The following is a 24,120-nucleotide window of genomic DNA, read 5'->3' on the forward strand; positions in this document are numbered from 1 at the left end:
TCCTCTAACAGTGCTTAAGGATGAACATGTATGAAGGATTTTGTCTCCTATAATAAGAAGTCTGCGAGGGCTGGAGCTGCTCTCTAGTGGTCAGCACGTGTAGATGAGAGACAGGACTGCAGATCAGACTCTTTCAGTGCATTTTAAACACCTGACTCACATTTTATGGAGAACAACAGTTGTAGTGCATCGCATTCAGAATGAGAACATGGCAAACCAGCAGCATATAATGTCGCAAGAGCATCATTATAAACCACTATCAGCAAGAGAACAAGCGCATCTTTAATAACAAAATGAACTTGCAAAATATTCCTTTTTTTTTTCTCAGTACTTTTCTTGTCGTTTTCTCTTGCAACATGTATAAAATCCTATAAAGATTCACCCGTGTCAGAAAAAAGCAATACTGCACTAAAGGACTCAAGTTAAATTTTCTTATTAACTTGAATGAGAACATCAGCTCATATAAAATCCTTCTGACAACAATAAACTAGTCTGAACCTAAAACAAAAATCATCTCGCAATCCATCCTATTTAAACTATAACATTAAGATAATTTAATTTCTAAGAGAACCCATTAAGTTTAAGCAACTCGTCTTGCATTGGCTCTTTTTTTGTTGTTTTGCTTTCTGGACAAGGCTTAAAGAAACTGAACAGAACGATCTCAAGGGTCTCTGGAATCGCTGGCTCGCCGGGCTTCAGTCCCCTGCTCGCTGTCAGTCGGTTTTATCTAATGCTTCTGAGGAGTTTGGGGCAACGTACTTCAGCCGGAAACCACCTGAAACAAATAGAAAGGGGTTTACAAGTGCTATGGAGCTAAAAAATAAGGCTGGAAAAAAGTATCTGGCACAAGCTACTCAAGTTCACAGCACATATGTATGTAACTCTCGCGCCCCCTTGAGGTTTTTAACTGCCACAGCAACACAAAAACATCTAAGTACATAAAATGAAGTTTATAAAACTGGTTCAGTGCATTACAAACCGTGGGCGCGAGGCGTTTATAATAATAATAATAAAATCTCGTTCACTTTCTACATTCAAATGTACTGCGTTTACTGACACAAACAAGCCGTCACCCCGTGCGCGCGAGACTCAAGTGGAGAAAGGAGAAAATGAGTAAAATATGAGTGAAAACGACTTCCAAAAAATGGAATTGACTTTCACACGATTTGGAATAACACACACGAATATATGCTAGTGTTACTTTCGTGTGGTTTTTAGGGGTTCAGCCACCGTTATGACCACTATCTTTCTCTGACAAAAAAAAAAGCTAAGTGGGTTTAAAAGCGATCTGAGGTATAGTAAAATACCTGATATTTAGTTTTATGATACAGTCATTATGTTTGTAGTTTACAATGAAACGTTAGCCCTATTTACAAAATCTTAATTTAGTTAACTTTTTAAATAATCTACAAAGAAATAAAAATTAAATGGAATATATTTACATTTTTCATTAGTTACTACTGTGTCTACAAAGGCAGAAAGATGGATAGATACTACATACATTTTTATTAATAAAAAATAGCTAAATTTCTCTCCTTTATTTAGCATTAAACACTGAAATTAATGCACCATAAGGTGAAGCACCATTCAGAAATTTAATGACAATGACTTTTAAATTGTCTAGTCATGTACTAAAAACTTTGTATCCTTTACTCACTGTCTATTTTAAAACCCAATTTATTTAGTTTAATTAGCTCATAAAGAGTTAGATAATGCTTTGTTAACAACATATATATATATATATATATACATATATATATATATTTTTTTAAATTTTTTAAATATAAAATTAGATAAAATAAATGTAAAATATGAAATAAATAAATGTAAAATAAAAAAAAAAACTTGTCATAAATATCAATATTGTGTGTGAATGTATGCAAATAGTTTTCCCCCTTATTTGTAAGAATCAGCTAAATAACTATATATTTTTTCACTTTCACTACTCAAACAGATAATGGACATGTGCAAAAGTTTCCACGTCTGAAATCATGCACATCTGTGTTTGCATACTTGTGTAGAGTGTTTCTGTCATCTTCATACCTGTCAGCCCGGCGTCGATGGTCGGTTGTTTGCAGTCTTGAGCGAAATGTCCGCTCTTGCCGCAGTTATAGCAGGACACGTTGTTGGTCTTCTTCATGTTGGTTCCGCTAGACATCATGCCAACCTGTGGAAAGACAGGTGGGTAGTACTGACGTAAGTGGTGCATCTGAGGCAGACTGTATCCAGCCTGCGATGCCAGCATGTGCTCCGAGTGAGCGTGCAGGAACGCTGCAGGAGGACCAGTGTGGGCGTAGAAGGGCATCGGCGCCGCGTTATTCTGGTGGCCCTGGGCAGGGAAACTGTTGCATAGAGAGGGAGAGAGATGGAAGAAAGCAGGCGGTGGCCCGAACATCTGACGGGCAGGTGGGGGTGGGGTTGGCAGGAAGTAGCTGGGTGTCTGGTGGGCACCGTTTCCTACACAGGTTCCACGGCAGCCGCAGGCGTTGCAGCATCCCTGCTGCTGCTGCTGCTGCTGCTGCTGCTGCTGCTGTGTACCACTTGCTTGTGGCATAACTGGCAGACTGGAGCTGTTGATGTAGGACAAGGAGTTGTTCTGAGCGGTGCTGTGTGTGACCGCAGAGGCCGGCAGGGGCCCTGGTCCCGGGGTGTGCGTGGGTACAGTTGTGGGGCAAGGTCCTGGTACTTGGCTACTGCAGGAACTTGAGCTGGAAGGGGCGTTGGCAGTAACGGTGGCCTTGGTGTTTGTTTTGATGGGGTTATTGGCCGTGGTGCTGTTAGCGGGCTGCAGAGGACACTGGCCGGGCGAGAGGACGCTGAACGCTCCCAGCGGTGGCTGCTGCTGTGGGTGAGCGCTGGCTGATGATGCTCCAGGGTCTTGGGCCAATGGGATGGTGATGGTTATCTTACCCTGCCTCGCGTCTCTCTGAGCGGTGGTGTTGTACTGCAGGGCGTAAGGGAGGCACGCGGTCAGCGCCAGCTCCACCACTGAAGGAGGCTGCGGAACATTCTGGGGCTCAGGAACTAATGGATTCACCATGGCAACTGCTTTCCCGCCAATGCCTTTGGCGAGGTGAGTCTTTTCAGCTGGTTCCTGGACCGAGTTATCAGACTGACTCCCTGTATCTGAAGACACACACATTAAATCATCATGTAGATTTAATAATGTAATAATTCATAATGGAACTACAACAAACAGTTTTTGCATTTTCATTTGCCCCAACAGCAAAAAAAATAATAAATAATTCACAGTAGCATTTCTATGACAGTAAAAGAGAGAACAAAACAACAACAACAACAACAAAAACAATTACATTGGTTATTCAGTTTTCTGTCACTGAAACCAGTCATATATCTACTTTAAATCAATTATATATATATATATATATAAAGATTTTTTTTAAATGAGGAGTTAAAGTAGCAAAATTACTAAAACTAACAGAAAAAAAAACAATTAAAAAGGCAAGAACAAATTACTATACATCATATTTGAATTGAAATTATTACTGGAAATATAAAAGGATCAAGCTAATTCAAAACATGAATAAATACTAATATATATATAAATACTAAAATAATACTGGAGGAGTTTTTGGGTCACTGTTGAAAAACCATAACAACGCTGTTGTCAGATCATACGGAGAAGCCCACCAAAGACAATTTTTGCATTGATAAGAATTACACATTTTTTGGAGGATAATCTATTCAAAGGAACCAAATTTGACTTGCTTTCTTCTTATTTATAAGCACTATTCTGTGTAGACGTGACGGAGTTTGTTGTTCTGCTAAATGTCTCCTTTTGTGTTTCACATAACAAAGTTGTATGGGTTTGGAACAACATGAGGTTCAGTAAATTACAGATTTTTTTTTTTTTATTAAGTAGTTACATTATGAATAACACACCTTGGTCCTCCGGGGTCTTCTGGTGAACAGGACTGGACGCCACTGAGTTTGAGCTCTCTGATGATGAGTCCCCATACCGGTCCCTTCCTGTGTCTACATACCAAAAGACAGAAGAAAACACAGCTGTAGTTATCTGTAAGGGAGTAGTACATGCATGCGGTATGTATTTGGAGATGCACACATATCAGTCATTTTCGCTTTGTTATATTTTAGCCATGGCACAAAGACCTTTGCAAGCTGACTGGTTGATCATCAGTGCTGCAGAAGGCTTCTGGATTCCATTAGAAGTCTTGACACCAGTAACTCGTCTGCCTCTATCCCTGAAAACATACATCAGCAGTCGTGACCATAAGCCAAATGCATCAGTGAGTATTCATGCGTCATTGCATTTCAAAATATTGTCTAAATTCAGACACAAAGACCAGGTCAACATTTCAATCTGCACCCATATAGAGGGCAACTCAACAGTGTTTGTGTACCTTTTTCCAGCTGGCCTTCCTTTGTTCTTCTGTCCAGATGTGAAGATTCTTCTGTCATTTGTGCAGCTCTGCAGGGAGACAGAGTGTGAATATGTCTAACATGCCTCAAAACAATGAACAACTTTGTCGATATTTAATTTTTTAAATACTCTGCAAAATAGTGAAGTAGTATTGCTACACTGCAATCAGCTTAGTTCATTAGATGCATGTTTAATTCACTTTAAAGTTGCATCTTGTCTTCCTTTAAAAAAATAAAAGTGGTTGCCAAACATTTTTAATCCAATTCTGTATAAAAACCTCAGAACTTTTGACAGTCCAATCCAAAAGTGAACTAAGATGTTAAAAATGTATGGGGCATTACTTTCTATTTCATGCATAACTAACTTGACTAATGAAGGTCTAAATTGTAGTATACAATATTTAACTTATTCTTTATAGACAGTATGCATTAAAAATTGCAGACTGTGTGCACAGTATTCAGAGTGCAGAAGCACTATCAGTCATATGCTATTCCAAGAATACCAAAGAACGAGAAACAATTTCACGGCCTCACCTGTTCCAATTCAGTTTCTTTCTTCCAAACTCTGTCTCCATTCTGCTCACAGTTTCCTCTCCTCTGGCATTCAGAGCGCTGATTACTACAGGGAGAAGAAAACGGATTATGTGACAAGAAACGACCATAAACATGGTTTACTCTACTGACCCTTACAAGACAGACCTGATATTTAATCGCGTACAGCGGCCTCAAGTATTTGGACACTTAAGCCACACTTAATACATGAATGCGATTGCATTAGATAATAAAATATCAAACCAAGTTACATTTATAAAAAAAATCAAAATAAATTTTTTTTACACTTTACAAGCTAAACTAAACTCACAAACACAAAAAAAGAAGAAATAAATTATTAAACATATATGCTGATGTTGATGTCTTTTTTAATGTATTTGTAAGAAGTGTTCATCAGATATGCTCAAGGCTGCATCTGTTTGATCAAAAAGTAAAGCAGAAATATAAAATATATATATATATTAAAATTTAAAGGAAAACACCACCATTTTTCCATAATTCCATTATGTTCTTCCCTTATCTTACAACCCGAATTCCGGAAAAGTTGGGACGTTTTTTAAATTTTAATAAAATGAAAACTAAAGGAATTTCAAATCACATGAGCCAATATTTTATTCACAATAGAACATAGATAACGTAGCAAATGTTTAAACTGAGAAATTTTACACTTTTATCCACTTAATTAGCTCATTTGAAATTGAATGCCTGCTACAGGTCTCAAAAAAGTTGGCACGGGGGCAACAAATGGCTAAAAAAACAAGCAGTTTTGAAAAGATTCAGCTGGGAGAACATCTAGTGATTAATTAAGTTAATTGATATCAGGTCTGTAACATGATTAGCTATAAAAGCTTTGTCTTAGAGAAGCAGAGTCTCTCAGAAGTAAAGATGGGCAGAGCCTCTCCAATCTGTGAAAGACTGCGTAAAAAATTTTTTGGAAAACTTTAAAAACAATGTTCCTCAACGTCAAATTGCAAAGGCTTTGCAAATCTCATCATCTACAGTGCATAACATCATCAAAAGATTCAGAGAAACTGGAGAAATCTCTGTGCGTAAGAGACCAGGCCGGAGACCTTTATTGGATGCCCGTGGTCTTCGGGCTCTCAGACGACACTGCATCACTCATCGGCATGATTGTGTCAATGACATTACTAAATGGGCCCAGGAATACTTTCAGAAACCACTGTCGGTAAACACAATCCGCCGTGCCATCAGCAGATGCCAACTAAAGCTCTATCATGCAAAAAGGAAGCCATATGTGAACATGGTCCAGAAGCGCCGTCGTGTCCTGTGGACCAAGGCTCATTTAAAATGGACTATTTCAAAGTGGAATAGTGTTTTATGGTCAGACGAGTCCAAATTTGACATTCTTGTTGGAAATCACGGACGCCGTGTCCTCCGGGCTAAAGAGGAGGGAGACCTTTCAGCATGTTATCAGCGTTCAGTTCAAAAGCCAGCATCTCTGATGGTATGGGGGTGCATAAGTGCATACGGTATGGGCAGCTTGCATGTTTTGGAAGGCTCTGTGAATGCTGAAAGGTATATAAAGGTTTTAGAGCAACATATGCTTCCCTCCAAACAACGTCTATTTCAGGGAAGGCCTTGTTTATTTCAGCAGGACAATGCAAAACCACATACTGCAGCTATAACAACAGCATGGCTTCGTCGTAGAAGAGTCTGGGTGCTAACCTGGCCTGCCTGCAGTCCAGATCTTTCACCTATAGAGAACATTTGGCGCATCATTAAACGAAAAATACGTCAAAGACGACCACGAACTCTTCAGCAGCTGGAAATCTATATAAGGCAAGAATGGAACCAAATTCCAACAGCAAAACTCCAGCAACTCATAGCCTCAATGCCCAGACGTCTTCAAACTGTTTTGAAAAGGAGATGCTACACCATGGTAAACATGCCCCGTCCCAACTATTTTGAGACCTGTAGCAGAAATCAAAATTGAAATGAGCTCATTTTGTGCATAAAATTGTAAACTTTCTCAGTTTAAACATTTGCTATGTTATCTATGTTCTATTGTACATATTGTACTATGTTCTATTGTATACACCACTCACAACTCCTGCAACCCATCCTGATCACCTCTCCAATCAACCGCTCTCACCATTCACAACTCCTGCAACCAACCCTGAATGCCTCTCCAAACTGTTCACACCACTCACAACTCCTGCAACCCACCCTGAACACCTCTCCAATCAAGCGCTCTCACCATTCACACCTCCTGCATCCCCCCTCTCCCCCACACCTGCAATACAGATCAGCGAGGATGCGGTGCGCCAGGTCTTCAGGAAGCAGAAAAGGAAAAAAGCACCAGGCCCAGATTGTGTTACACCAGCCTGTCTGAAATCCTGTGCTGACCAGCTGGCCCCCATCTTCACAAAGATCTTCAACAGATCGCTGGAGCTGTGCGAAGTCCCTTCATGCTTCAAACGCTCCACCATCATCCCCATCCCAAAGAAATCCAAAATTACAGGACTAAATGACTACAGGCCTGTGGCTCTAACGTCTGTAGTCATGAAGTCATTTGAAAAACTGGTGCTGGCCCACCTGAAGGACATCACTGGACCCTTGCTGGATCCTCTTCAGTTTGCCTACAGAGCAAACAGGTCTGTGGACGATGCAGTAAACATCGGACTGCATTATGTTCTGCAACACCTAGACAGACCGGGGACCTATGTGAGGATCCTGTTTGTGGACTTCAGCTCTGCCTTCAACACGATCATCCCAAACCTCCTCCTGCCCAAACTAACTCAGCTCTCCTTGCCCACCTCCGTCTGTCAGTGGATCAACAGCTTCCTGACAGACAGGCAGCAGCTAGTGAGGCTGGGAAAATACACATCCAGCACCCGTACAATCAGCACCGGAGCTCCCCAGGGCTGTGTTCTCTCCCCACTGCTCTTCTCCCTGTACACTAATGACTGCACATCTAAGGACCCCTCTGTCAAGCTCCTGAAGTTTGCAGATGACACCACACTCATCGGCCTCATTCAGGACGGTGACGAGTCTGCTTACAGACAGGAGGTTAAAGAGCTGGCTGTCTGGTGCAGTCTCAACAACCTGGAGCTTAACACGCTCAAAACAGTGGAGATGATCGTGGACTTCAGGAGAAACCCCCCTGCACTCCCCCCACTCACCATCATGAACAGCACTGTGACTGCAGTGGAGTCATTCAGGTTCCTGGGCACCACTATCTCTCAGGACCTGAAGTGGGACATTCACATTGACTCCATTGTGAAAAAGGCCCAGCAGAGGTTGTACTTCCTTCGCCAGCTGAGGAAGTTTAACCTGCCACAGGATCTGCTGAAACAGTTCTACTCCACCATCATCGAATCCATCCTCTGCACTTCAGTAACTGTCTGGTTCAGCTCAGCTTCTAAATCGGACCTCAGAAGACTACAGAGGGTAGTCCGGACTGCTGAGCGAATTATCGGTACAACCCTCCCATCTATTCAAGAACTGTACTTATCCAGAGTGAGCAAAAGGGCTGTTAAAATCACTCTGGACCCCTCACATCCAGCACACTCCCTCTTTGAACTGTTGCCATCTGGTCGACGCTACAGAGCACTGAGCACCAGAACGACCAGACACAGGAACAGTTTCTTCCCTCAGGCAATCCATCTTATGAACAGCTGATAATAACTGTGGGACACACTACACTATTTATATTTATATTCACTACACTTTTTATCCAACACACATACTTAGCGTACACGTAAATCTTTTGCACATAATATACATGTACATACATGGAACACACTATACTACTTATATTTATATTTATATACACATACACTTATTTATCCAAACACACATACTTAGCGTACAGTTACAATTTTTCCACATAATATACATGTACATACATAAATGCTCTTTTTAATATACCTGCCATACATTGTCAATTTGTATATTGTCAATCCTTACCCACCTATTTGTATTTTTTTGTATTTTTTATTCCTTATTGTGTTTTTTGTTCTGTCGCTGTTATGTTGCACTGCGGAGCTCTGTCACGAAAACAAATTCCTCGTATGTGTGAACATACCTGGCAATAAAGCTCATTCTGATTCTGATTCTGATTCTCTTGTGAATAAAATATTGGCTCATGTGATTTGAAAGTCTTTTAGTTTAATTTTATTAAAATTTAAAAAACGTCCCAACTTTTCCGGAATTCGGGTTGTAGATGAGTGTTTCACCAAACATTTCTATGTTTTCCCTATTTAAAGACGGTCACTCAAGTAAGTATGGTGACGCAAAATAAAACGTGGCGATTTTAAATAGGGAAAACATGAAGTGTTTGGTAGCTTCTAAATTCATCCCTGTTTGGATCTTAAGGAATGAATGGTGCTAAACGTATCAACTTGTCTAAGTTGCGGGAAGAACATAGTGGAATATGAAAAAACGGTGTTGTTATTTTCAAATAGAGATAGTGATACAAAGCTGAATTTTTAGCATCATTTCTCCAGTCTTCAGTGTCACATTATCTTCAGAAATCATATCAATAAGCTAATTCGCTGCTCAAGAAACATTTCTTATCATTATCAGTGTTGAAAAATTTTCTTAGAAACTGTGATGCATTTTTTAGGATTCTTTAAAGGCAGGGTAGGTAAAAAAATGTATAAAAAACTTTTTTTTCAAATTTGGTTAAACTTTATTTATATATCAATACATAATTAAAATGTAAGTACTCTGAAAAAGAAAGTATAAAAATCGAGTGCCTGTAGACCTCTCACGACTGTTTTAAAGACAGCTCATTATTTCCATTCACTCCACCCCCTCCCTTCTGGGCTCCTATAGATTATTTATCGTCTCTACTATGGCTCGCTAAGTAATGTTATGTTAGCTATATTACGCAGCTACGTGTGCTAATGACACATGCTTCATGAAAAAATAAACAAAAAATATGTATGATCAAAATACAAAAAGAAAGATTTACCTGTCCAGCAGAAATAAAGCCATCAAGGAATCACTTTTCAGCCCCTTGAGTTCCCTCAGTTCTCGCCATCGCTGGAAAGCCACGCCGATTTTAACTCGCGTTTTATTTCTTTGTTTATCCAAAGACTTTTTGTTCATTGCCTTTTCTTGTACTGTTACTGTCTTCCTTTTTTTGCCTGGTTTGCCTTCACTAACTGCATAGGCTGGTACTGTGAATTTTGCTTGCTGTTTCTCTGCCATTGTTTTGGTATTCCTAGGATCCGTGCCTGTTGAATCAAACGTGCTGTTTCCTCAAATCAAACGTGCACGCGCAAGTGGGCAGGTCATGTGTGGCAAAAGGGTGGTTGCCATGGTTGCGAGAGAGTGACAGTCGCCTAAGCCAATCCTATGTTTCGTCCCGAAATGGAAATAATGAGCTGTTTAATACAGATTAAACGGTCTAGAGTCACTCGATTTTTATACTCTTTTTATCAGAGTACTTACATTTTAATTATGCATTGATATATATAGAAAGTTTAAACAAATTTGGAAGAAAGTTGTTTATACATGTATTACCTACCCTGCCTTTAATGAATAGAAAGTTGAAAAAAAAAAAACAGCATTTATTTGAAATGGAAACCTTCCCTACAACGTCTTTACGGTCACTTTTGATCAAGTGAATGCATCCTTGCTTAATTAAAATATGAATTTGTTCGGTCAGTGAAGGTGTACCTCAGTCCAGAAGCTCTGACGCTGTAAGCCTCCACATCTGTAAAAGAGAAAAATCACTGATGAGACCGAAGCATGCGTGTTGGCAAGTGTTTGTAGGGCAGATCTGAGAGGTCTGTATCTCTCTCACCCTCCTCCAGACTGGACGTCTCGGAGCAGTCCTCAGAGAAACCGCGTTCAGGCTGATGGATTCTGGCTACGGGCGCACTGGTACCTGCAGAGACGAGCAGATGGGCAAGTGTTACACAGTGAAATCATGCTAGTTCTATTAATATACTGATATTTCATTTTAACATTAGTCATCAACTGATAGCATTTTCTGGTTGGCCAGTCAGAAGGATTCTCACAGTGGCTGCATGGCAGTACAGAAGCATCAGACAGGAAGAACCTGGAAACATCACATCTCTGAAGGACATCCTGTGATAGAGACAGGAACTTCTCCCTGCAAAGGAACACGAGAGAGAGAGAGAGAGAGAGAGAGAGAGAGAGAGAGAGAGAGAGAGAGAGAGAGAGAGAGAGATAGAGAGAGAGAGAGAGAGAGAGAGAGAGAGAGAGAGAGAGAAAGTTAGAGGTATTAAAACAGTCACTGATGTTTTATTTTCACCACATATAAGCTGTCCTACAGGAAGCAGAATCCCCTCTGGTCCTGACATCAGTGTTACTGACCTAAATACTGCCATGTGTTGTGGGACTTGAAAAGGACACTTTGTTTTATGTGACAACAAAAAAAAAAGAATTGAACACTGAATGCCTTTGACAATTTAGTGACGGACTTGATCCAAATCTTTCAATCTCTGAAGAATTAAAAACCACCTGTCTAATACTATATCATTTGAACATCTGTAGTCAAGAAACAGTTCTGAATTGGTTTAGGTTAGCAGTCGTAATCCTCTCCATGTCCACCACAGTTTAAAACTAATAAAACTAATGCACTTGTATTTATCGTTTTAAAATATGCTAGTTATGCAAGGCTCAATGTTGTTTTTGGTTTAGCATGGAGACTTTCTGAAATTTATGCTTTCAGCACAACTGCATTTATCCCATGACACAGCTGCAAGGAAAGACTATAATGTGATTATAATGACAGCGAATAGTGTATCAAACTGAACAAAAAGAGAGAACATAAGCAGTTGAAGCTGAGAAAAATGAATGCAAAAGGATGCAACTTTTTTTTTTTAAACACAATTATGCAAAGACAATTACTCTCAACACTAGTTACGAGTGAGATGAGATTTACCTGAGGTTTCTCTCCAGTTCTCTGGATTCGCATTGATCTGCACGACTGAGTAACCTGACGATACCCTTCTCAAAGCCATCAGGACTCTGCTCCTTAGGAAGCTAGAGAGACAGAGGGATTATTTTACCTCACTTTGCAATTTAAGTTCAATACAGCTATGCTACATAAAGTATATGGACACCCTCTTCTATTGAACAGGTTTCTATGAGTACAAATCTTAATGATAAAGAATATAATGATATTCTAGGGAAATATGTGCTTCTAATTTTATGGCAACAGTTTGGACGGGACCCTTTTCTATTCTAACATGACAATGCCTCTGTGTATAAGGCAAGGTTTGAAAAGAAATGATTGATTCAGTCAGTGTGGAAGAACTCTACAGAAAGCCAAGTCCTAATCCCAGCTGAACGCATTTGGTCTGACTTTTAATGCAGATCTTGAGCCTAAAACACCAATGATTTGTACATATGGGTACAGTCATTTTAGACACTTCCAAAACTATTGCAACAGAGATGGAAATACAATTTTTAAATGTATGAATTATGTTTCTATCGATGTTGCAACAGTTTTGGAAATGCCTTTTTCTGTTCTAAAGAAAAGGGTGTCCCAATACTTTTGTCCATATAGTGTATGTACAAGTCATTGGTGTTTTTGTCTCAAGGCATGCAGTTTTTGGCTTAAGGTATGCAAAAAATACTCCGATAATCCAACTAGCTATATTAGACAAAATGAGCAGTGCACAACCAAACTTCTCTGCAGGGCTCCAAACTAAAAAAAAACATTTAAGGAGCCATTGGCTCCTATAGGAAAAAAAAAATAGGCGGCAAATGACTTTTTAAGGTTACACAGAATAAACATGATTTATTGGTTTTTTTATTTACATTTGAATCATACTGTCATGCGTTTATGTCTCATCTTTTCTCGACTTTATCAGCATTTTAATCCAATCTGGTAGGATTAAAGTGGGAGCTAAATGTATTTTTGAACTTGAAATATATTAATGCATTGTTTATTACACAGAATATGTACCAATATCATGGATCATAAACATCACTTGGCCACTGAGTGTGGTTTGGGCTCCTCCTCAAAGCATCCTGTAAATGTTGTCATACACTCTTAAAAATAAAGGTGCTTCCCGATGCCATAGAAAAACCTTTGTCTAAATGGCTTCATAAAGAACCTTTAACATCTGAAGAACCTTTACGTTTCACAAAAGGTTCTTCAGATCATGAAAAGTTGAGAAAGGGATGGTTCTTTAAAGAGCCTTTGACTAAATAATTCTTTGTAATACCAAAATGGTTCTGTGTTCTGTGATGCACATCATCTGTTTAATACGCGAACACAACATCAGCAAAAACTTCACTCACAATTCAATTTTTATTGTTGCAAATGCGACCATTTTAGTTTCAGTTTGGAGACCTGCTCTGTGTGGAAAACAGATTCCCAAAATTCAACCACCCAACTTAACTTTACATTCCCAATGTATTAAATTGTTTGTAATGAAAAAAAAAATGCCATTAACTATTTCCAAAATGAAAACAGGATGGCAATCACTAAAATAAACATTCAAAGATCATTTTTCAACAACATGGCATACTGAAACATTTCTTTAAAAATTTACATATGTTTTTGTACACTGTTTTTAAAGAGATAGAATGCTATAAACCTAGCTGTTTTAAATGTGTATAAATTGTAAAACATTAATCAATATAAAGGTAAAATTATTTATTTAATATTTATGTATTTTGTATGCAAGAATATTTAAAATTAAAAACGAAAAAAGACCAATGCACATAAAATGAAACAATAATTGAAATGGATCTTGAAAATATAAAATAAAAGACAATTTAAAATATTAGGAAATACTGTAATAGTTTATAAATGTTGTTAAAAGAACACTGACGTTTTCATCATTTCATTTTCAGTATTCCATTATGAACAGAGCCAGAGAGAGGAAAATAGAAATGGAAACAGATGGACAATGTCCCTCGCTGGTTTGGCCAGGTGGCATCTTGCCCAACCGGTGGGCTCACTGGCATGTGCTACAGTCCCATGTGACTAAACAAACACAAATACCACAACAAAAGACCTACGTCTCTCTGCTCACCTTTAATAGAAAATCCTCCAACTCCCGATGACTTTTGGTGACGGCAGTAGATGAAGAGTCTGACCATTTCACCTGCAAAAGAGGAGAAACTCAATGAGACCAGTATTGCTCTCATCGGCCTGAGCATAATGAATCTTTTACTTGGATTCCCCAGAGCTCATCATATTTCACTCAGACAGGAATAATTGTGCTTGTCCTTTTGCCACAGATGCCTTAACATGGATTTCTTCACATTTCCTCTGTCAAATATTTCAAAAGTTTAGGTTCCAGAAATGACATTACAGCAAGAGAAGAACATTTGAGCTCTTAGACTATTAGCTCATTTTCGGAGATTACGATGTGCTAGGTAAATAAAATATTCCAATGGAATCTCCCATTGAAATCTAGGCATACCTAAAATATTTAAACCAGCCCGAGTAAACACAATGACATCAAAATGGGGTGTACGCCCAGAATCAGTTTTCCACCAAATTGGGTCATTGCACTGTTTTTTTTGCACTTGAGCATTTCAGCTACTAGAGTTAACTTGGTTTAAATTAATTCAACACAACTTTAACTTTTAGATTTGAATTATATTCAAATGTGTTCAAAGAAACAAAAGTTTCTACAAAGATATTAAAAGCCACACAACTGTTTTCAACATTAATAAGAAATGTTTGTTGAACAGAAAATCATCATATTATAATGATTACTTAAGGATCATGTTACACTGAAGACTGAAGCAATGAAAAAAATATCGGCTTTGCATCACAGGAATAAATTACATATTAAAATATATTAAAAAATAAGTAATTTTACATTTAAATAGGCCTATTACTTAATATTACTGCTTTTACTGTCTTTTTAAATCACAAAAACTTGCTGTTGTGCTTTACAACTTGGTTGTACAAATGAAGTAGGCTCAACATCTGTGTTGGAGCATTTCTCTATATAAAAAAAACCTAAAAAAAAAAAAAAAAACCCGCTGTGATAATGTCTTAAGCCACTTTCTTGTTTATGGATTCACATAAGTGCAAAACTGTTTTCACTGTAGTCTGTTTCTGGTGGGATTACACAATACAGGTCCAAATAAATCGCATCCATTGTGAAAGTTCTGGCAGATATCCCCTCCCAAAGACTCAATAAGATGATGCCTGTAATTGTGGCAATTCATCCATCTCAGACAACAATAAAAGTGTTGAAGTGTTTATCTGTAACTCCAAACCGGCTCTTTCAACACCCGGGTAGCCCGACGCACTGAGTAAATATTTTAGCCTTAACAAGGGCTGGCATGCTATTACGTCTGCTTCTCCAGTGAATACTGATGTCTTAATCGTAGGGTTTGGCGAGACGCAGGTGGTCAGGGTTCAGTGGTAAGCCTGGGAAAGGGTGTAGAGTCTGTCTTCCAGTGACGCATGGTGATTTCTGATTGGGATGCAACTCACATAAGGACTTCAAGCCAGACAGAGAAAAGGTAGTGGCTCAAATTGGCTGAGAACATGAAATACTTTCCTTTTCATTCCATTCTTTCAACCTTGTTTTGATGGGGATGGATTGGACTCTGCAGAATGGTGCATAAATCTCAGCATCTAATGATTTTATGTTCACACTGACAACATTTCATGTTTAAAAATGTGTAACAGCATTAATTTATGCTGCTTATGATGATAACAAACAAAAGAGACATTGATTGTGGTCCTAAGCCCGACTCACACTGCGATTTTGGCAATGATTTAGACAAATTTTGAATATACTAAAAGAGTCCTATAATCCTAGGCTAAAATCTGTAGTCTTTGATCGCTGGTTTGCAATCAAATGGGGATTGCAATCAAATTTGACCTGCAACAAAATTCTGACATCAAACTGTCTTCGTTTTTCAAGACAAGCCATGATCAGAATTAATGCTAGAGATTTCTTCTAACCGCATAAACTCTGGCACTCCCGTCCTCATCTCATTTCATCTGATACGTTGCCTTTGCGATGATAAACACCAGTTGCGCCGCTGTTTTCATGTTGGTGTGTAGTGCTGCTAGCACTATTCCTCTTAAATATGCCGGTATTGCCACCATTCATATACTTTTAATGATAGCCATCATTACAGCCCTGCGTGCAATGCAGCTCGCAGTCACTGAACGTGTATGGGTTAATAATGTAGAACTCCAGACAAGATATTTTGCGCAAGCCTGATTTTAAAGGCACAATATGTACGATTTTTTTTAAATTAAAATCCAAAAACCAGTGTTCTATATTTTGCTGACTTGTGTACTTACATTATCCCAAATGTTTCAAAGAATGTTTAAATCCAGAGAAATAACCAATTTTAACTAGTGACTTTCTGCCCTAGTCCTGTCGGATTGCATCGGCTGTGGGGATAAAGACGACAACTCCCATGATTCCACACTCAGTCACAGCGTCATCAAACCATGCCTTTGTTTATTTGTTTATTTTGAATATAGCACTCTAGTGGTGAAAATGCTGCTTTTCCACCCAAATTTCCTGGAACAATTATACCGAACAACTACATTCTCATCTGAAATACTTTTAACTACATTTCATGACACAGTAATAGTAATATTTAGAAAATTACCAGAATAAATGGTGGTTGAAATCACAATGCTGTGTGAAATCAACCAATCAGCATGTTTAGCGTCCAAGTCCCGCCCCCAAAAGTTCCATACCTTTAAAAAAAAAGTACTACCTCTCGAGCAGGGACTTTCTGAGGGAATTTTTTTTTTACCCAGAACTTTATTTAGATCCTGGTTCCTGTGGTGGAAACACAGAGTACCAGCCCAAAGTCCCTAGACTCTGGGTAAAGTTCCAGCAGTGGAAAATAGCTATATTGTGCCTTTAACGCATCGTACAGTCTGACTTTAATGATAACTGAGACCCCACAATGTGACATGATCATCATGTTTGTACAGTCTGACAAGTACAATCCTAAAGGACTAAAAGAAAAAAAACGCATAGTTTGAGCCTGGCATTAAACAATTAAAATCTCTGTCAGAAGTGCTTTCTATCTTAATATATCCTGGGGAGAGCAGAGCAAAAGACTCCTCACGGGTGTCCTCAATACGTCTCCTTCCCACTTAAGCCTCCAAAAACCCTTTAAGTTACGAATACAGAATAAAGGCACGGACAGGCTGTTATGGAATTTTTTTTATTTGCTATAAATATCTAAAAGTTTTGAACCAACAGTCAAGTAAAGTTGTATTTACTTGTCAAAGCCAATTTTCACTCACACACAGTCCGTAACTTAAAGGCAGACTGTTCAGCATGACCTTTTACAAGATCTGATTAATAGTGAAATTGTCAAAGCTACTATAAGCTAACTATACAAGCATCCTAAAAATACAATGCTTAAAAAATAAAAACAAAAGGAGTCATAACTCAGCAGCTAAAGGTGCCAGGCTCAATGAGAATAGCTATACCAGGGGTCGTAGCAATCAATTTAAAGATGTCTTAGAGGAGTTCAATATGCAAACAGTCTAACAGCTTTATTATTTAAAAAAAATAAAATAATAATAATAATAATCTAAAACTAATTGCTGAACATGACCAGAACACGTATGTTAGGTGATATTATTTTACATCCTCACAATCGTCCCACAATAAACACTTGAACCAAAATTCTAGACTAGTGTTTAAGATGCTGGATTTAATTTCTGTTATTACTCATCCTGATTTCAGAGAATCTGTGCTTCCAGAATCTTAAAGTTTCAGAAGTGGGATATTCCCTGACACATTCTCACTTACATCAGTCATACTGTGAGAAAAAATCTGAAAAAATGGAATTTAATAAAAAATGTCATAGAGCCCTATGAATGCAATTGTGTTGCCCAAATAGACCATTTATTCAAACTACAAATGCCAAAATGACTTATGTCACTTATCAAAGACATCAGACAATTGCACTGCAGTACAGCCCAACCAATACAAGCTACTTGCACAAGATTGCGAGATAATCATCTTGCTTTCCTCAGTGTCATATTTTGCTTGGTACACTATATTGCATTTTACAGGATATTCATAATGCCATGCCCACAACCCAGCTTTTATGACAAAACTGTATTGCAGGATTCCAGGGTAATTTTCAACCCTGAAAATTACACGATACATTAGGCAAAGTAAAAGAAAAACAATTCTCTCAGTCAGGCCTCTCTCTCTACCCCGACTGTTTTGGCGCTGGTCCATACTCTCACTGTGAGCGGAGCCAAAGCCTCTTTGGTGAGGCTGTCAACTCTGTATCAACAACCGGATGTTTACAGCTCAGGCTTTGCATGTTTCCTCACTTGTCCCAGAGAGACAGAAATCTCATGTACACAGCCCAGAGCATAGCTCTGCCTTCAGGACACGTCTGGAACTACAGAGACTGAGTGTGTGTTAATTTTGAGGCCTTTTAAAAGGGATACTCCACCCCAAAATGAAAATGTTGTCATTAATCACTTACCTCCATGTTCTATTCATCTGCGATTATGAACGCAATATTGCGTAGCTTGTCAGCGAACTATGGCTCTGTATATTAAGTGCCGCTCCATTTGAAAGCAGGTGATTGATATTTAGTACTAATCACAGAACCAGCTTTACTAAAGACATGCATGACAATCGCATACGATTGATCGTGCAGCCCTATTTCAAACCCGTAAAAGTTTTGTTTGTCTTTGGAACACAATTTAAGATATTTTGGATGAAAACCGGGAGGCCTGTGACTGTCCCATTGACTGCCAAGTAAATTGCACTGTCAAGGTCCAGAAAAGTATGAAAGACATCATCACTGCCATCAGTGGTTCAATCTGAATTTTATGAAGCGATGAGAACACTTTTTGTAAGTGAAAAAAAGAAAAATAATGACTTTATTCAACAATTTGTCTCCTCTGTGTCTCTCCGCATCAGAGTAGTGCCATTTTGGAGAACATCCGTTGAACGCAAGCAGCCTACGCTCTTCTGTGTCCGCACGGATGCACAGATGCGCTGTTTTCGTTCAAATCAAAGCATAAATACACGTAGAAAACTGATCCTTGTGTCGCTGGCATTCTTCAAAATGGCGCTATGGTAATGCGGATAAACACAGAGATGACAAATTGTTGAATAAAGTATTTATTTTTGTTTTCTTCACGTAAAAAAAGGTATTCTCGTCACTTCATAAAATTCAGATTGAACCACTGATGGCAGTGATAAAGTCTTTCATACTTTTCTGGACCTTGACAGTGTAAGTTACTTGGCAGTCAATGGGACAGTCACAAGCCTCTCGGTTTTCATCCAAAATATCTTAAATTGTGTTCTGAAGACGAACAAAACTTTTACAGGTTTGGACCAACACGGGAGTAAGTGATTAATACCAAAATTACATTTTGGGGTGGAGCAACCCTTTAACACCATGAATAATGCAAAGCGTGCATGCAGATCTGAAACAACAGCTGCTACTAAGACATTAACTGTGGGACATTAGGAAATAAAATGTGGTGTAGGACTTAATTTTATCCATCGGGAATTGACTCAACCGTGGGTGTTAACATACCAGGATGGAGTCAGACAGGTTTCTTTGGAATAACAAACAAGAATAGGGTCCATTTTGATTTCATGTTAAATTTAATCTCTTCCATAGCCATCCAAGCCCATATTATTATACAGCTATAAATGAATATTAAAATAATATATATTATATATATGGACATCAATACAAGATTTTTTTTAAATTACTGAAATGCTATAATGTTTAGCAATGATTATGTGGAGAAAATGTTTTGAATATCTCCAAATATTATTTTAGTTGGTGTCTGTTAGAATGAACTAATTAGCTAGAATTAGAATTAACTAATTATTTTAAAAGTCATTTGCATTCTGTGAAAATCTGTAAACAGATTCTGTGCAGACCTGTATGGATTTTGACAGTTTTGTGTAACTACCTCAACATTTCTTACCTCACTTTCTAAGAAGACTTTCTCTTATAGGCATGACATACAACTGGGTACATATCATTCTAAATGATTTCCCACAGTCCTGGAGCTCTCAAAGCTTCTTTTAGATGAAATGTCAGTGCTGAAACTCAGCGTCCCTGATGTGTTTTTGAACTCACCTCAAAACTGTACTGCCTGCCGTCTCCTCCCATAGAAACCTCCTTCAGAATGATCTTCTCAATGTGCACCACTGCAACATCAAAAGACATCATCGTTACAGTGCTGCAACTCTCACTTTTTTTCTGTGCATTGAAAGGGATTTCAACATGCAGAGGTGAGATACCTTTCCTCTGTGATGTGCCACTGAGGTGTGGATTGGCGTTGCTACAAAGAGTCCAGTCTGCGTCATTCTCCCGGTGGGGACAGAGGAACCCCCGCCTGGAAAACTGGCTCTGAAAGAAAAATAAGTCATTAAGAAGGTGAGTAAACTCATCGGTTTCCAACATCAAACTCTCCGATGAGGAAAATAGACACATGTGAGGTTGTATAATTGATAAGGGTTGTTTCCTATCCACACTAAAATCAGCTGTCATTTTAAGCAAGAAAACAACTGTCATTCAGTCGTTCAAAATGTGTCAAAATTAATTTGATTGAAACAACTGATCCGCCGTTTCCTCTTGTTTTAAAACAAGTGAGCATAATGCCTCAGCTTACACGACCATGACTCATCATCATCATTTTAAACCATTAACATCACTCCCAACTTGACATCAGAAACAAACAACAGACATTCATAAACAGACAGAGAATGTCATATTGGAGACCTGATTCGGTCTAATGAGCGTGGACGTCCCATGCGACGAAAAGACCCACACATGACCTCATTTACAAAATGCAAAGCTCACAATAAAGTCATTCACATGGAGATCAAAAGAGATTAGGGAGGATAGCAATGGACACATAACATGACCACAAGCCTACAAGACACAGATGAATGTAGCAAACCAAACTGGCTATCATGTGGTTGTATTGGATTAAAGTGTTTGGATATTTGACATGGCATATTCCTATTGAGGTTGGCTGACACCTATAACTTACATGAGACTGTCAGGCATGCATTTACAAAATGCAGTGTCACTTTTGTTAGATCTGCGTTTCTGAATTAATTAATAGTGGTGAATATATTTGACCACAGTATTTGCCAGGATTTTCCCTGTCAGGGTCTGGCTTAAAGGTGACGCTTTAAACGACTGAACATATTGACAGCTGTCAATCTGACATGAGTAAATGCTTCCTGCAGATGTCTGATACACCTCTGGCTGTCCCTTGTCAAAAATTCTAACATGAAACATACTGGACTTTATTGGAACCAATCCTAAAAGGAATTTCCAACGTAACTAATAAAAACTTGATTTTTAAGAACTTAGTTCCTAACAATTCCCAACAAGACAAAAACATCCAACTGTATAAACGGGAATGAAGAAAATCTTACAGGTACTACTGTGGCTGCTATGTGAATCCTTTAACTGTCCAATAGTATAACATTTCAGTACATTAAATTTAAAGATCCGCTAAACATTAATATCCAATAAGACTCTTTAAAAAAACTAAATAGGAATCACACTGTCATCTATGGACTTCAGTTTATCCAATAGGATCTTTTTTGTTACTTATTACAATTGGTTGGGCTCCTTTAGGAATGATTCAAAAGTATGATAGAAATTCCAACTGGGATCCAGCATACATTCCTTTTTGACTATTCATGTTCATTTACGAGTTTGTGTGAGTTTAAATAGTGGTACCATGGAACAATGATTGTATCACATGCTACACCATGATATTTTAATCATCTGATACCATCATTGTACCATGGTACTGCTGTCACAGGACTTTTCTATAAAGGTGGTATTCCCAAGAATACCATGATATTGCTATGTTCTTGTGGCAGTTTGAATATGATTGTATTTATATGCTACTCTATGCATTTCAAAGAATGCAATGTATTAGAATAGTATACATCTGAAAGACCATGGTAATTTGGTCATTTTATTAGCGACTTTAGCCAATACATGAAAAGGTACCATAGTAGAACCATAATATTCCCTGGAGTACCATGTAAATATCATGGTTTTACCATCTGACACCATCAATGTACCATGGTCCTGTGCCAGAACTTTTCTTAAAGTGCGGTATTCTCAAGACCACTTTGCTATTGGCATTTTCATATGGCAATATGAATATGATATCCAGAAAACCATCATATTTATATGCCATTCAAAATACTTAAAAGAATAAGGTGGTCTTAACATAGTGCACACATAAAAAACCATGGTAATATCATTGTGCTTTTGGTGATTTTTATTAGTGACTTTAGCCAATACATAAAAAGGAACTACCATGTTTTTGAAAACGTACCATAGTAGAACCATAATATTTCCTGAAGTACCATGGTTTTACCATCTGATACCCTGATTGTAGCATGGTACTGTCAAAGGACAGTTTTTATTTATTTTTTGTAAGGGTGGCACTCTGAGGAATACCATGGTATTGCCATATTCCTATGGTATTTTAGGGTTCGTTTGCATGGTATTTTACAACATCTGTTTAATGTCAGTGATTTTGATGTAAATATAACACACCCATCTTTGGAGTCTGTCCAACTGCGCTCGCAGCTCTTCCCGCTGATAGAAACTGAACGCCGGGTGTAACGATCCCATCGTGAAGAGCAGCCGCAGTTGATCCACGGTCCCCGGCTCCGGTAGAGCTCCGCACATCCCGGCGTCCATTCGACTCAACTTCCTGAAGAGAATCCCGGCGCATTCCCTGCTCTTGGATCCGAGCAAAGACAAATAAACGAGCAGTTTAGACAGTACAACTGGGTCGCTTACGTTCATCAGCCCCTCCAGATCAGCGGGGGAGTTGGCCCGGATCTCGTAATCCCGCAGGACGGTGAAATCTCTCCGGGCCAGATCCTCTAGACAGGCGCCGAGGAAGCGTAGCTCCAGCGGCTGACACATATGCAGCAGCCCGCAAAGCAGCTCCACGCGTCCGGACGGATTCAGCTGTAAGCCGAACCACTCGAACACCGCCTCCTTGTCGAGCTGAGCCGCTCGGGTTCCGCTCTCCCGATCGGATCCGTTAACGGAATTCAAGTCGCATCGGTGATTTTCGCCTCCCGCCGCTCGTAGCTTCATCTTCATCATTATCAGCTCTCAAACACGAACATCAGAGATGGAAGTCCATAGATGGTACTTTCAGGCCAATATTTCGGCATCAAAATGCGATTAAGTTCCCGATTTGGGGCGGAATTTTGTTAAGATTTGCTGTCTGTAGTCTGACGGTGTGGCTGTGGTCAGTTTGCCAGATTACTCGCCTGCCGTGCCTCCAGAATATCCTGTCAATCTTCTGTGACTCCACCCACTCGCCATATGAGAGTCGCAGGGTCCTAAACTCACCATAAATTTAATACTATTAAATAATTGCATAATTAAATATGCCACGAAATAAACTCTACAATCATAAACTCGAGTGGCCTTGTGTTTATATAAAATGACTTCTAGAAATATTATATAAGGCACTGTAATTAGTTTAATTACATTTATTTATGACAACAACAACAACAACAAAACACAATACATAGTTCCATAGTGGTGTACGCTCATTAAAACATTATTCAATTGACCTTGACTCATGTCACATTTAAATGTTTTGTGTTGGAGACTTGCTATTAGCAATGTTGTTTTTACACTTGACATAAAGTACTCAATATGTAACAAATGATTACAGATATCTTCCTAACAAGCTGCTAAATAAGGACTACAATACATGAAGGGTGCGAGGTAGTATCTAATGAATCTAACAAAAATTGTAGTCCTTTATATACAGTGACTTCAAATGTTATGATGTATTAGACTGTGTAGTTGCTCCTCTTCAAGTTATGTAAATCACAATATTTTCTTACTCATAAATCGAAAACTCAGAAGGAACAAATGGTGAGTTAATGTTGGCTTACAATTGACGACGTCATGACCAGATGAACTAGACTATTTCAATCTCATGTCAGTGTATATTATGTTAAGAATGTTTTTATGCACTTTTCAATTTATTCGAGTAAAATGAGGGAAACATTTTAATTTTAATTTGTGAACTGATTGCAGTACCAGCATGAACCCCTAGAGGTTCCCCATCATATGGGATTAGATCTCCGCCACAATTCTGCACATGAAAGATCGTATTTTGAGCATACAAAAGTGCATTTTGCACATGCAAGATTGAGTTTTGTGAAGAAAATGTATGTCTCGCAA

The 24,120-nt window shown here is 38.6% G+C and overlaps 1 protein-coding gene across 1 annotated transcript; it reads right to left on the minus strand.

The window, feature by feature from the left end:
- Positions 1-448: 448 nt before the first annotated feature.
- On the minus strand, positions 449-23,226 carry LOC132096068 (zinc finger CCHC domain-containing protein 2-like). The gene is made up of 14 exons (XM_059501192.1): positions 22,456-23,226; positions 20,160-20,268; positions 19,996-20,066; positions 13,944-14,015; positions 11,837-11,937; positions 10,947-11,041; positions 10,730-10,813; positions 10,603-10,639; positions 4,936-5,020; positions 4,383-4,450; positions 4,132-4,223; positions 3,904-3,996; positions 2,044-3,126; positions 449-775 (listed from the first exon to the last, which is right to left on the minus strand). The coding sequence occupies exons 1-14, from the start codon at positions 23,017-23,019 to the stop codon at positions 714-716; spliced, it is 2,616 nt and encodes an 871-aa protein (XP_059357175.1). The 5' UTR covers positions 23,020-23,226; the 3' UTR covers positions 449-713.
- Positions 23,227-24,120: the final 894 nt, after the last annotated feature.

The sequence above is a fragment of the Carassius carassius genome, chromosome 20 (genome assembly GCF_963082965.1).
Source record: "Carassius carassius chromosome 20, fCarCar2.1, whole genome shotgun sequence".
NCBI classification, from domain to species: Eukaryota; Metazoa; Chordata; class Actinopteri; order Cypriniformes; family Cyprinidae; genus Carassius; species Carassius carassius.

Coding starts and splice junctions, on each gene's coding strand:
- LOC132096068 (XM_059501192.1), bottom strand. CDS start 23,019: ATGATGAAGATGAAGCTACGAGCGGCGGGAGGCGAAAATCACCGATGC. Junction 4,451..4,935: donor AAGAAACTGAATTGGAACAG/GTGAGGCCGTGA, acceptor GTCTCCCTGCAG/AGCTGCACAAATGACAGAAG. Junction 3,997..4,131: donor CAACCAGTCAGCTTGCAAAG/GTCTTTGTGCCA, acceptor TTTGGTATGTAG/ACACAGGAAGGGACCGGTAT.